The following is a 15036-nucleotide window of genomic DNA, read 5'->3' on the forward strand; positions in this document are numbered from 1 at the left end:
TGCCAGACCAAATCAGAGTAAGCCAGATTGATGTGTACACAGTGTTGCTACGTGGGGTTTAGGGAGGTTTGATCCCATTTTAAGGAAATGTTTTTCAAATCTGCTTAAATTATTCTCATTCCCAGAAAGTAGTTAGACCTCAAATTAGGATTAGTCTGCAAGCCATGCTTTCTTGATTCTTCCAGATAAGAAGTATGAGAGCAAATTTTTTTTTTTCCAAAAAGAAGCTTAAATACTAAAACTAAGGTAACTAAGGTTTAGCAGGCACGTCACAATATATGCAGTCTGATTTGTTCCTCTTGGCTATAGGGGATTAAGGTCAGATTTATATTTTTATTTTTCTGTTGGCTTTTCAGCCAAATTTCAGTTATTTTCAGAGGACATCCAAGAGGATGCTGTAGCTACTAAAATGCTAATAAAAATCCTCGATTCTGTAGTCCTCTTTACAAGCAAAATGATCACAGTCTGATATTACATATGTTAAAATAAAATATTGAATTTTACAAGTGTTGCCATAAACTTCCACTTCAGTCTTTGCAGAAATTCTTCTTTTCCTTCCTGTCAGATTTTTCTGTATCAGTTTAACCCACAGAATAAGCAAGCTAGAAGCCATGTCTTCAAAAGGTTTTAAAAATATTCTGGAATATTTTTAGTTGTTATTCAAAATCCAGTGCTTTGTTGTTTGGTTTTTTTTTTTCCCCAGGGCTTTTTCTTATTCTCTCTCCATTGCTTGCAAGTTTCCAGGAATGGCAGGATTGATGATATATTTTCATATATAATATGAAAATAAGATTATTTTACTGCTCCTCTGTAAATGTGGTTTTTCTTATCACAGTCCACAGGTCATTTATGCTCTTCCTTCTCTTCTTCTCTGTTGGTTAAAATAACATTTAAATGTACATAAATATAGCTTTGAAAGACTATTCTACAAATTGTATTCTTAGAGCCTTCTGGAAAGTGGTCTCATTTACAGTAGCCAGACGTGCAATTTAGTGCCTGATTTCAAACTAATTTTCACTTGCACAAAATCAAAAGAAGAGAGGAATTTTTAAGTTGCTTTTAAGGCCTTTTCTTGTTTAGAGTGTTTTGGGGTTTTTTTTATTCCTGTTCTGCTATATATTTGTCTTTGTATAATTTCAATACCAGGAAAAAATACTTTTCCAGAATGATTGATGTAGCACTTCTCATAATGACAATAAATTAATGTATAAATCAAACTAAATCACAATGCTTTGTGAAAATACGTTCTGGAAGGTTTCAACAGAAATTTGAGGATCTATACTCACTTATTGATTCTGTGATGTTTGCAAACTGTGTAGTTGTATCTAGCATGAAACCCAAATTGGAAGGTGGTAAAAACTGTGCCCGTTTTCAAGCATGCTGTTTTGGGATTGCTCCTAGAAATATGTTCAGGAATGTAAGATGAGATTTGTCATGAAAATCGTGTGAAATACCTGTTAAGTAAAAGTTTATGTTTTTTGAAAGATGTTGTTAAAAAACAATCAGTAAAATAGGTTTTCTGAATTAATTTTAAATAGGACATCAAAGCCATAGAGTATTGAATGGTTTCATCAAGGTGAAAAAATAAAAATACACATGTTTTTATATGGAATTGGAAGGAACAAAATAATAAAACCTAACAAGATTGATAGCTAAAACCTCCTAGAAATTCTTTTAAATTCAGTAGAGTTGATACTTGTTCGAACACTAACTACAGTATTTTACGCTTTGAGAGTATGAATATGTCAACAGTCTTTTTGACTTATTCATCAAGTGATATGTTAATATGTTCAAGTAATTCAGTAAATGACTGATGTTCAGTCATCACCTATCTTCTAAAGGAAAATGCAGTCATGAATTGGTCTGCAATGTTTGTGTCCAGTATAGTGAATCTAAAACCAGTATTTCTTCACTGGGGTGGTAGTGTGATAATAAACTATTGTGAGTAGCTATATATGTGACTAATTGAAGTTCATTTTGTTTTGCAGTTTGAATTATTTTACAGTCAGCATTTTAGTGGAAGGAAGCTTACTTGGTTACATTATCTTTGTACAGGTAAAAATAAGTGCTTTGCTAAACTTAGGCTTTATACAACTGACATTTACTTGTTAAAAGTCTTTTTCAAATGGCAACAGACTTTGGAGTTGGAACATTATGTTGCATTTACAGTCAGCTGACTTACTTTGCATTTTAAACTAATATTTGCTGTTTAGTGTTCAAAAAATTTGTTTTGTAAATTTGCATATGTTATCTGTGATTTATTTAAATCCAAGTAAAACTAGAGTTGTGCATTCTTAACAGCACTACAGAACTGTTGAAGTTACTAACAATTGCCTGTAATTGTTTCTGTAGTATCAGATACCCCCTAACTGAATATGAAAAAGTATAATATGCATTCTTAAAATTATTTTACTCAGGTATGTAAGTATCTATGATAAATATTTACTTATGTTTGTATTTACTATACAGAAATCTATGTTAAAATACATCTTAGAAGAGATATATAAAGTTGTAATTTAGTTTAGTACATAAGTAGTCAATCATATTTTATTTCAAGTGCTTTCAGTATCAGGCTTTAATGACTGAGGACTGCAACATATTACATGAAGGTGAAAACCAGACTAGCATACAATATAATATGATGAAAATTTAGTTCTGGTAGTAGAAGATTGCCGTTAACTCACTCTCACCTTCACACAGAACATCTAAATCTGCTTTCGGGCGGATTTCTTCAGCGCTTTTTTTTTTTTCTTTAATTTCAGGAGAATTTAAAGAATATAAGAATATTGTGAAAAATTTTTAGTGAACAAGTCTTATTTTGTTTTTAAATCTTTCGTTGGAAACACTTTCCTGTAATCTCTGTTCTGTGATTCTCTGTAAGCTATTACTAATTGAAGTTTATGCATTGCAATGCATTGAGGCTATTTGGAATTTCCTTTTTTAATTTAAATTCAACACTGTAGGTTTCTTTTTTTATTGAAAACAGTATTGTTCTAGTATTCATAGTTAATCAGAGGGAGTTTTGTTGCACACCACATTCTATATGTGTAAATTCACACCACCAGTTTCCATCTTCCTATTCCAAGTGTTAAATGCATACTTAGGTGTGAGTTTAATGTCCAGAAATGTACGAGGAGCTCTAGTAGTTAGGCTTCAGAGACTTTTCAGCACATTCCATCGCTTTATAAAATACTGCTTCTATCATTACAGGTGAAGTAAAAATGAATTATTTGTGCAAACCTTATGTAGCCATGGTCACAACATACCAAATGGCAGTGTTGCTTGCCTTCAACAACAGTGAAACTGTCAGCTACAAGGAGCTTCAGGATAGTACACAAATGAATGAGAAGGAACTGACAAAAACCATCAAATCCTTACTTGATGTCAAAATGATCAACCATGATTCAGACAAGGTATGGCATAATGATATTAAACAGTTTTGTGTTTTCAGTCTTGTGATTCTAATATTTGTTAAGGGCTTATTTTAATACACTAGAATAGGACTTTTTTAATATAATAGCATCCACTCTTTCCCCTTATTTTTTTTCTAAACTGTATTATTGACCCTTGTGAACAGTTATAAATCTGTATTTATGAGGAAAGAGATGGGAGGAAGTAGACTATCTGTGTCATATAGGCTCACTATGCCTGTAACAGCATGGTATGTTGAAAAGGTAATAATGCTAGGACTGTTTATTGTTTCTGTTGCATTTCATTGACATGGCTTTAGATTCACTGCCATTGGAGGGGAATGCTCTTTAAATACACCACTTTAAAAGTTGTACTGAATTGTGGAAAGGAGCCTGAGTAGTAAACTTAAGAGTTTACAGAAATCCTAAAAAAAAAATCTGTGGAATTAAGAGACTGAAAGCAACCACAACCATGTTCTTCCTTGCTAACAGTTTACAGGATGAGGAAGGAGGAGGAAAGAAAGCAAGGAGGGATTGTGTGAGAGGATTTTTGCTGCAATTTGCCAAACTCTGTCCTTCCATGAGTTTAATGGAATTCCAGTGATACCTGAGCTTTGTTTGTGGTTATGGCAATGGTTGATACAGGTTCTGTTCCCGACTCTGCCTCATACTTTTGTACAACCTACATGAAACCAGTTACCATTTTTCCCCATACAGCGAAGGGCATAGATGTCTGCTGTGTAAGAAACACTACAGAAGTGCCTGTGTGTACCATACAAACTTTAGCATGTGCTTCCAGCTAGCATGAAAAGCCTGTTATTCAGAGAGTATCAGGTAGAAGAAACTTGAGATAAGCCGTTCACTTCACTTATGAGATGAAATCCAAAGCTGCTCTGATAGCTTTTTTTTTTTTTTTTTAACCACGAAAATATTAGAAAATGGAAAGTGAGATCACAAGGAAAGTCTGATGCTTGACTGAAGCATAGGACCCGCTTCTCATATCTAGAAATGAGCTCAGGTTGGAACAGTGGCTGGGAAGATGTCTGTTAAGCCACGGGTGAAATATAACCCTGGGAGCTATTACAGAAAGCAGTGAGGTTTTTCATAATTGTAGAAAGTTGCCCATTATTTAAAGGATTTACATTTATTTATGTCTGCTGTATAAGGTTTCCCAGTTTCTTTAAGCATATGTCATTGAAGAGTGAATGATAGTTTTCCAACCCTTTTACCTTTTAATATTTACCACTACATTTCTGGTTCTTTAACTTTCAGGGTACGTATTCAAAGGTCTCTGCTAATTCTGTTTTCTTTGCACTCCATCCAGCAGTGTGAAAGCAGATCTGTAGACAGTCTATCAGCTTACTTATTCAATAAGCCAGTGAACTTTAGTGGCTTAAGCAATGAAATTAAATACAGTAACTTCTCTTAACCTGTATCTGAGCCACACAGAAAAGTACATTGTATTAAATGTTGAAGTTTACTGTTGTTTGTTTGGGGTTTTTTGAAAGAGGGGAAGAAAAAATCTTTTGGCAAAGTCTTTATTGGTTTATTGGAATCATGCCTTTTGAGTTCAGGCACAACACAATTTATTTTGGTTTATACTCAACCATGTAAGCAGAATAATGCTAAAATTTAATGGTAGCTTATATTTTTTAAAGGTGTTGGTCTTTGGCCTTTCATCTTAAATTTTCTATACTATGCCTGGATATTATAAAATGTTACGATAAAGTATATTTGTTGCAGAATGTAAAATTAGAATTAATACTGTTTTGAGTATATATTTAGATAAATATTGACTGTGTTTACTAAAGTATTTGCACTTGAGGCAACATAGTTTGGCAAGATTTCAAAGTCTAAGAAGCCCAGTACTTCATTCTGCTGGAAATTGGTAGTACTTGTACAGAATCTTGCCTGGAAACTGCAAAGATTGGTCAGGTCATCCTGTTAGTTGAATGTAAAGATGTTTGGACTGCAGGGACTAGTTACCATTTATTGAAAGAAACGGACTTTTACATGTGGAAAAGAATTGAGATTCTGAAAGGAAAGAATTAGAAATGTACAGATGGATGTGGAACGGTAGAAGTTGCAGCTTATCAACAGTTTCTCCTATAACGTAAGAAAAAATGCTTAGATGGTTTTCCTTAAGTTCTGGAAGGCAACGTTAGTAATAGTTGTGAAAGGAGCAGCTCGCTCTCTTGCGGTTCTGCCATATATAAATGCAAATCCTACTTTCTTCATAGGGAGAAAATGAGTTTAAATGGAGAGTGCTTGCAACTAAGATGAGCTGTTGAAGTATTAAAACAGAAAATACTTTAATCATATTAACTTGTTTTCAAAATTCATGTATTTCAGAGTTCTTTGTAGTGTTTTCTAAAATAGACTTGATTTCTAGGTTAGTTAAACAGTAGCTTAAAAGGTTGACCTCATTAAAGTGGCATTTTAGAATTTCCAGCTACAAATCTGAAATTGTTTGTATGTATGCAAGCCCCTAACTGTGATTTTTCAATATAAATTGTTATATTTTCTGGTTCCATTTCTGTTTTTTTAAAAAAGTTTCTTTATTGCAGGAAGATATAGAGGTAGAGTCTACGTTTTCATTAAATATGAACTTCAGCAGTAAAAGAACAAAATTTAAAATTACTACGTCAATGCAGAAAGACACGCCACAGGCAAGTACTCTTTGGTGCTTCTAGCTTGAACAGCTTAGGAAGCTTATTTTTCTAAAATTGAATTTATTATATTAGTTTGGTGTAAGCAGATGTACTAGTCCCTGTGTAAGATTACAACACCGTAAATTAATTATTAAAGTTTAAAGCTTAAGCACTGCTTATTTTTTTGTACTTAAAATATAGGCAGGAGAAGATGGAGTAGGGAATAAGAAAGTATAAGAAAAAGATAAACAAGAGCTATTTTTCTTGTATCAGGTGTGACTGACATTTAACTTGTCTTATCTAATGAGACATTTTTGTTGGTGGTGTTTATAAACGCAACTTATTTCCGGAACAGCAGAACCAATCAACTCTACTTTCTTATGACTTTGTGTCCTTTGGCAACTAAAATTAACTCCAGTGTTGATAATCTGTGTTTCCTCTGTATCTCCTAAAACACCGGATTTTGTACAAGAGACGTATGTGCTGCCAAACTCAATATATTATAGTAAATTCTGCCTGCCTTTCTCCCTAACAAAAATGCTGGTTTGGACATCTCTTCCCTGCCTTCCTGCTTGCTTTCATGAAACCTGGTATTCTTCATTTATGGAAGTACTTTGCCTGGAATTGAGCTTCACCTAGATTTTTGTATTTATTGACCACTTCTAATAAAGTAAAAAGTATAGATTCAAGATACTTTTATGAAGTGTTTATCGATCTTAATATATTTTAAGCATTACTGTTCTTCCTGTATTGCAGGAGATGGAGCAGACCAGAAGTGCTGTAGATGAAGACAGAAAAATGTATCTCCAAGCTGCTATAGTCCGTATCATGAAAGCACGTAAAGTGTTGCGACATAATGCTCTTATTCAGGAGGTAAGATGAAATCCTCTTCTTAAGCATAATTTGATGAAAATCTTCAGCATAGTTGGGTAAAACATCTGACCACAGAACTCTCCCATGTCAGAACTAATACCTCAGTGAAATTAGTGAGAGTTTCACTGGAGCCTACTTCGAACTGCAGTACTGGAGCACTACCTGTGATCCCTCAATCTTGTAAATGTGTCTTAGCACTAAAGCATTAAGTGTCTGTGTTTGCTTTTTTCCTGCTGGCTGGTTCTGGGCTGACAGATGTTGTATCATGTAAGAATCATTGCCAGAGCTATAGGTTCAGTTGAAAACCTGAGTGAGGATATTGTAGGTATGGAATTTTCACAGATGCACTGAGCCAATTTTGAGCTCTAACGCTGATTTTACTCTAATTCGTGGCTTAAATTTTTAAAGTTGTCTGAGTATGTAGATATGTATTTCTTAATCTCCTTTTCCCATTAAATGGTACAGTTGTCTAGATTTTTTAGGTTCTGCATTGATGATCTATGAACTATCACAGACTGGCTGGGAAGGAAGTGCTATTTCTTTTGGGTTCCTCCCACTTTCCCATTCATGCTAGTTGCTTGCCCAGTTGTATTTCTTATTCCAACCGAGCCTTTCCTCCTACCAACCAGTTCTCAGTTTAAATTTTTTCAGCCTTCCAAGTATTCTTCAGTCTAATTCATTCTTGAGTCTCCTAAATCTTGCTGGATAGCCTCAGCATGGACTGGTGGGAGAGGGAATAAAGATTCCTGCTTTATTCAACCATTTTGAGCATGGAGGTGGAGAAGCATTCAGTCATTTTGAGATCTGCTGTGTGCTTTCTGTCTTGTGGTGATGGAGGAAAGTTTACCACATCCACCACTTAATTTTTATTTCCTAAAATTAATAAGCAGCTACAGGGAGCTTGTAAGCCTAGAACTGGCAATGTGAGACATCTTAAAGGTTTTGGATATTGAAATAGTGCTTGTACACAAATATTCTCTGAAAGCAAGCTTAATTTAATTAAAATTAAAATTAATTTAATTAAAATTAAAATCAAAATTTAATTGATTTTGAATATCTAGAAGATGCAGCAGTGTAGGTCCTGATTATTCTCAAAAGCTTCAGTTATTTGGTTTCCTGTTACTTAAATCATGCATGCAATTATGATGGAATCCTGTAAGAATTTACAGCTAAAACTAGAAAATGGTAGGCAAACTGTTTCATCTTTAAAAATACTTTTTTCACCCTACTCTCAAATTCCTAGAAAAAGTTTTCAAATTGTACTTCACTTGAGACCAGTTTATAAAGTGGAATAGACTACAAATGTTTATGTGTTGGAAACAAAAAATCCTTTCTGATGGCTTCTTCCTGTATTTAACTCGAGGAGCACTGTACAACATGCCTCTGCTGCATTCTGCTCTTGCAGTACTCTTGCAGAAGAGTATGGTCTATTAACATCACAAGCTTTTTCATGCTTTGCAAGAAAGGTGGCTATTTTGATTATTACTCAGTTACAAACTAAATAGAGAGTAAAGTTGGTGCTCCATTCATCTATCACCAGCCACATCCACCCTGTATTGTTTTTCCACCTCAGCTTTTAACTAAGTTTATGACACTTTTGAAAATCATATCCTTTATTATTTAGTCTTTGGTTCTCAATTTTGAATACTATTTAAATCCCAGATGGATTAGAGAGTTTAAAAGGCTAGGCTTCTACGTAATTGATACCATTGCTGCAGTATAGTGTAGGGACCTGATGTAGCTTTAAATGAGCAGCTGCAAAACCTCAAACAATAAGGTGAAGCAGTACAAAAATCCACTAGGGTTAATTTTTCCTTCTTTTGCACTCTGAATTAATTTGTGCTAGTCTCCGTGCTGCCTTAGTTGAGCTGTTACTGGGACCTGAGCTTTATTCTTTAAAATGTTAGGTGTCTTCTCTACAGTCTGTGCTACAGATGTACCCTTAGGCACTTGAGAAATTATTACCAGGTCTTAGAGCAAATTGTGAGGAGACATGTTTTTGTATAGTTAATGCTTAAACACGAAGATGAAAATCTCATGTTAAGTGGAAATTTTACCTAGTTATGTCTGCATTGAGCTCAGTAGCTTGTTTTGCTTCATGTTGTATGAATAAGGCCAAACTACCAGGTGGTTCTAAGTTGAACAGGCTCAGCTTTCTCACTAGACTGACTTTTATTATAAAATTAATAACCTTCACTTCTATTAAACTTTTAGAGTATGTGTAACTAACTTGGTTGTCTAACTTCCTTTTTTTTCCCTGTTAACCTTGTAGTAAGATTTGATTTACTGTCAAAAGACTTTTTATTTCTTAAAACATTAGTTTATGATATTGTTACTAATGTTACTTTTATCATGATGTCTATATATTTATATATCATTTATTCACTTAAAATTTCTAGTCCGACCTCTTGAGGATTAAAAATTAATCTTTGGAAAGGAAGTGTTTACTATGAATGGTTAATATTTTCTCACCTCTTAATATTTTTTTCTGAGATATAAGGGCAGGATTATACTGTTGTTAGAGATATGATTGAAAGACTCCTAGTCTTAACATTGTTAAGTCTGATTCTAACAGACTGCAGCACCATGCATTTCATTTATGGTGAGGTATCCAAGAAAATACTCAAGGCTATTGATAGACCTGTATGTGTCAGAATGTAGTCTTTGCTGAATTGTTAATTGTGTTAAGATATGTCCCTACCAGTCATTACCAGAAAGTTTTTTATTCTATCAAGTATTCTTATCCATCCTTTTTAATTGTATTATCTTTGATAAACCAAAACAAAAAAACACCTTACCAATACAAAATTCTATTTTTTGTTCTGTCTTAAGTAAATGCATGTAGTATGATGATAACCATCAGTTTGAGTGTAGGGCTGTGAAGTTAGATGAAATCTGAGCAGATATATTAGCTTGTTAGCACCAAGTTTCTTCTCATTTGTACTGCTGTGGAACATACCAGACCCTTGGCTGCTAGCCCAACAAAACTCACTCTCTTGAGATTTTTGTTTGCTTTGCTGGGTGAGTTCTACCTGGTGAGTTCTCTTGGCTCACAGAGGGCTCCAGCAAGCTCTAGAGCTGGGACAGAGCCAGCCATGAAAAGCTGTAAAGAAAACAGGAAATCCAGCTGAAATAAAAATCACTTTCTTTACAGAACAAATGAGAAACTACAGGCAAAATGTATTGTGACACTTGAGTAGGAAGATCTTTTGTTTGAAAAATTTTCCAAGTTAATAGGTATGCATATTCTGTTACTACACACCATTTCCTCCTCTTCTCTACAAGAGAATGGGCAGAACTGAGAACTACTAAGAGACATCTGAAGTTTTTCCTGCAGTGGCAGTTTCTTCCACAATACGTATATAGATTTGTTTTTACAATAAATAATTTTGTATTGTATGTATTAAAGTTCCATTGTAGCCAGATGGAACTTGCCAAATTGTAGGTCTGTGCAATGACTGAAGAAAGAGAGGTTAATCTTCATTGTCTCAAATTGTATAGGAAAAGAGGTCAGCGGCAGGGGGACTCCACTTACACCTTCCAGGCAGCTGAGCAGTTGGAGTGCCTTCCAGGACTGCTCTACATACATACATACAGCTCTACATGGGCTGGAACTTAGACAAAACACGACAAAGCCAGCTCACATCTCATATCCTGGCAGCTGCAACAGCAATAAAGTAGTGTAACCTTACAAAATGATTACTAGTTGGGCTGTGTCTTTTGTGATGGGAAATGTCATCTAGGACTTTTAAGCAAATTTCCCAAACAAGAGGTGTTATTTTTTTCTTGCAGATTTGATTGTCTGGTGCAGTACAATCTCTGAGGGTAGGCTGTAGGCTTCATTTTTAATATATTTAAACTGTGTCATTCAAGAATGAATAAGGTTTTGCAACATTATAGTCAGGTTTTTTGGTCATTTGCAACGTGGCTTTTTAATGCTATAAAGAAAATACCTGTTTCACAAATCTTTATTAAATGAAAATGTTTTCTCTATCTTTTTATGATAACAAAAGTGGTGAAGGATGAGAAGAAAATTGAGTTCAGCTTTAGAGGCAGTTTTGAAAAATACAATCAAGTGAAATTTAAGCATTCAAAATTGCATAAACTATTATGAAAAATAAGATTAACGCGTTCTTCAGGCATTTAATTTCTGAGTGAGACTGCCATAACTCAAATAAAATTTTTCAGAATAAATATTTCAGAACAATGAAATTATATAAACAGAAGTAAAAGGGACCTAGTTTAGGAAGAGAAGTCAGTTAGCAAAGCCAGCATGGAAAGGTATATGGTTTTACTAAATTTTCACTTTTCTTGAAGTGTGATAATGGTAAAGAAATGTGTTCATATTAGATTAATATTTAACCTGAATATTTCTCTTCATTTGTACCATGACAAATTAAGCAATCATGAGGACTGAAAAGATCTGATTAGCATGAAGGCAAACTGAACCAGTGAGCCTGAGCAGTCAGTTTAAGTGTCCTGGCACTAATGTATGAAGATGCTTTGTTGGTTGTTAGAAATTAACTATTCCAAATTTATTTAATTCTGTCTTTAAAAAGAAAAATGTCCTGGATTTATCTTAAAACATTTAGTGAATATTTGTATAGCATTTATAGATGTTGTAAATAAACATAACACAAAACCCATGTCTGTCTTTTGCAGGTAATTAGCCAATCAAGAGCTAGATTTAATCCAAGTATCAGCATGATTAAGAAGTGTATTGAAGTTCTGATAGACAAACAGTACATAGAGCGAAGCCAGGCCTCTGCAGACGAATACAGTTATGTAGCGTGATGTTGCTATCCTGCAGGTATGATTGTAAGGAGATCATTGCTGTCACTGTTTGGTGTGTTCCTGTGGGAAGAGGCAGGCCTGTGCCTCCATAATTGGTCACTTGGCAGCCCCTGTTTTTCTGCTGTTTACAACATCACCAGTGCCACGTCATGAGCGTCAATGAAAATGCCTATAGATATTTCAAGCTCATGTCATTATGACATTTCTTAAAACTTTACTAAAAGAACGAGTGAAGTATTGCTGAAATGTGGAAAATTGGTTGGGTACCATGCTTTTTTTTTTTCTTCCCCCTTCACGTTTGCAGTTGATGTTTTTTAATGTATCTTAAGACAAAGTTAAAAAAAAAAAAAAAAAAAAAAACAAACACAAAAAAACCCACAAAAAAACCAACCTAAATATTGTAATATGACAGATAACCTAATAATTGTATCTACATTAAAATGTAAAAAAAATGACAGACATGATACTGCTGCTTGTCAAATAAAAAAATAAAGTTATATAATGTGTCTTGAATGTCTGTAAATATTATTCAGAACTGAAAGAGTAAAAATAATGTTATATGTTTGGGCTTTGGATAACCTCAGAAGTAGATCTGATGTAAGAACTAATTTATATAAAACTGAATAGTAGGTATGTTATGTTTGATGTGATTATAACAGAATATTTATGGCTATGTGCACATCTTGTTTTCTTGAGATTAGGCTCATTTACATTCTTAGTGCCTGAAGACCTACTCTGTGTCTGTTAATCTCACACTGTAGGAATATGTTACAAGAGAAAATAAACAGATGTTTGAGGGGATTTGAGTAGTGTAGTTCACAAAGAGTTAGGAATGTTTATTATGAACATCAAAGATACAGTTCAGTGGCTTGGGAAACCACCCTGTTAATGGGAAGGAATATAGCAGACTGGTAATTGACAAATGTTGTTTCACTAATGTATTGGGTAGAAACACTACATGAGTAGGTACCTATGTTTGTTTCCACATAAGCCCATACTGGTTTATTTTCTTGTTTTCCCTCCTGACTCATATTTTCCTCTGCCCCAATTAGATTTCTAGCTATTTGGGCAGGACAAGAAATCCATGGGTTATTTCATGTCCTGCATTATTCATGAGGGGTGGCATGGTGACTCTTCACTCTCACATGAGTGAAGTATAGTTTTAAAAGGTTCTAACTCTAACACTGGAAGCAATTGGAATTTAAGAGCATGAAGAGTGTGAACACACTTCAATGCCTGCTGCAGAAAAGAGCTTCCTCATGGCTATGCCTGCAATTATCATTGACAGGATAAATATTAAGTTAACTTCAAATGTTCTATTTTTGCCAAACTTTACTTGTGTGCATATAAAAATATATATGTAGATGTATATTATTTGCAATATTTTTTTAGATTGTGTGATATTTCATTACCTACTAAAAGTCCACAGATCAATAATTAATTTTAAAGGAAAAACCCTTTGGGGGAAGCTTTTTCCTCCTATTTTCTTTTTCTACTTCTTCGCTGTATGAAAGTTTCTCTCTCTCAGATTGTTGCTGTCTCTTATTTCTTAAGTGGCATCGCATTCAGTTGTTATCTGGAGGGTATAGTAAACTTTCTGTAGTTAACTAGGAAGTGCATCAAGAAGTGGTAATATGTTTTCCTTATGTGGATTTTGCTGAAGGCAAATAAAGGGCAATAAACAATGAAGGGCACTAAACGTTTCTTCTGTATTTATGGTATTTTATCCCACTACACTAAAGTCTAGATTTTTTAAATGGATTTATGTCCTAAAAAAGTAAGTTTTTTAACTGATCTGAGTGTGGTGCAGTAATTCATTGTCTAAAGTGGTGTTTCAGAGTTGTATGTGTGTGTTGGGAGACAGCAAAGGTGCTTCTAATGTCACTAAGGGTAGAAACAGGAGACACATTAGCATAGATTTTGACTGGAGTGACTTTTAATCTCTTGTGTGAAGTTGTGAAACTTTTCTGTGCTTTATAAAAAGTAATTCAGTAATTCTTACGACAAAAAATTCAATCGAGGGAATATTCTATGACTCAGTTGAAAAAATAGAAAAAATATTGCCTGACCATTGAATCATAGGATCCTTTCTCCAGAAAACAAACTAATGGTGACACCAAAGCTTCTGGAAACAAATGTGTTTTATCTTGTAACTTGTGTATGAGTCAACAGATTTTATGCTTGTTTCTTCATAAAAGGGTTAATAAAAGCTTTATTTAAATATAGATTGCAATAGCAAAATTTTAAGACTGAGTTTGAAAAAGCCTTAACAAATTTATTTTCAGAATCACTTCAGAGACAAAACAAAAACTTTACTGCTCTAGCCCAAACGTGTAAGGTTTTACCATTACCTTATCTCTGAATTTTTGCATACCTAAACCATCAAAAGTAGAATTTTGTTTTTCAGATAAGCATGCTGCCAAGTTGAGACATGTTTAGTGAGTTAAAAACATTCATATATTTCAGCGCAGTTGGCATCACCAGACAGTGTCTTTCATAATTACACACAAACTCAGTCTTTTTGGTGTGCCTTGGTAAACATGGCTATAGCTGGGAAACATTTTGTATTCTGCTTTATAACTCACACATTCCCCCTAAGGAAAAATGCAGCACAAAGATTCAGCCCTCTCACTGAAGTCATTGCTGGCACAGTGGTGCAGCTTACAGTGTGGTGCTACAGCCTGGCGACTCCATACATCTGGCAAGTGTAATTTCAAAATCCAAAGTGCTAATGGATATTAACAGGAGGGGAAAATTATAAGAAGAGAAGACATACAAAAATGCCATGCATTTTTAAGTTTTCACTAGAAGAAACTGGTATAGTTGTACAGATTTTTTTTAAATTTGTTGTAAGCCTGTTGACATGTATGACCTGCTAGTTTATTTGGTGCCATACAGCTGAGTCTGGAAACATAATGATTTCATATATCTCATACATTTCTAATATCAAAATGCATTTTACCTCTACTATTGAGCTATTATTTATAATTCTTATGCTTACTGAAAATGTATTTCTATGATGTTTTAATTTGCCTTCAGATTGATTATCTTATTCTAGGAAAGAAAAATGTGTACGTGTATTTCAGTGTGTTTATACATACAGGGATGCTGGAGCTATGAAAGGTACTTAAATCACCATAATGTGAGAAACCATTTTCAAAGCAGAGAATATCATTATGTGTTAAGAAACCTTTCAGTGAGTACATCACTTTTCCAAATACTGGTCAAAGGAGAAACACATTTTATAAGGTAGTACTTCAGCTGTGCTTAGAAAGCCATTTCTTATCATTGAAAAAGTTATTTTTAAA

At 34.1% G+C, this 15036-nt stretch overlaps 1 protein-coding gene across 3 annotated transcripts in view; it reads left to right on the forward strand.

Annotated features, from left to right (window-relative positions):
• CUL2 (cullin 2) overlaps positions 1–13900 on the forward strand; it is a 53922-nt gene extending 40022 nt beyond the window's left edge. For all 3 annotated transcript variants that reach the window (XM_074899989.1, XM_074899988.1, XM_074899990.1), the window contains 5 exons: positions 1989–2055; positions 3211–3413; positions 5978–6079; positions 6818–6934; positions 11597–13900. In XM_074899989.1, the coding sequence (XP_074756090.1) occupies positions 1989–2055; positions 3211–3413; positions 5978–6079; positions 6818–6934; positions 11597–11728 (621 nt within the window). In that variant the 3' untranslated portion in view covers positions 11729–13900. The remainder of the gene's footprint in view (positions 1–1988; positions 2056–3210; positions 3414–5977; positions 6080–6817; positions 6935–11596) is intronic.
• The last annotated feature ends 1136 nt before the right edge of the window (positions 13901–15036 follow it).

The sequence above is a fragment of the Athene noctua genome, chromosome 2, assembly GCF_965140245.1.
Source record: "Athene noctua chromosome 2, bAthNoc1.hap1.1, whole genome shotgun sequence".
Taxonomy (NCBI): Eukaryota; Metazoa; Chordata; class Aves; order Strigiformes; family Strigidae; genus Athene; species Athene noctua.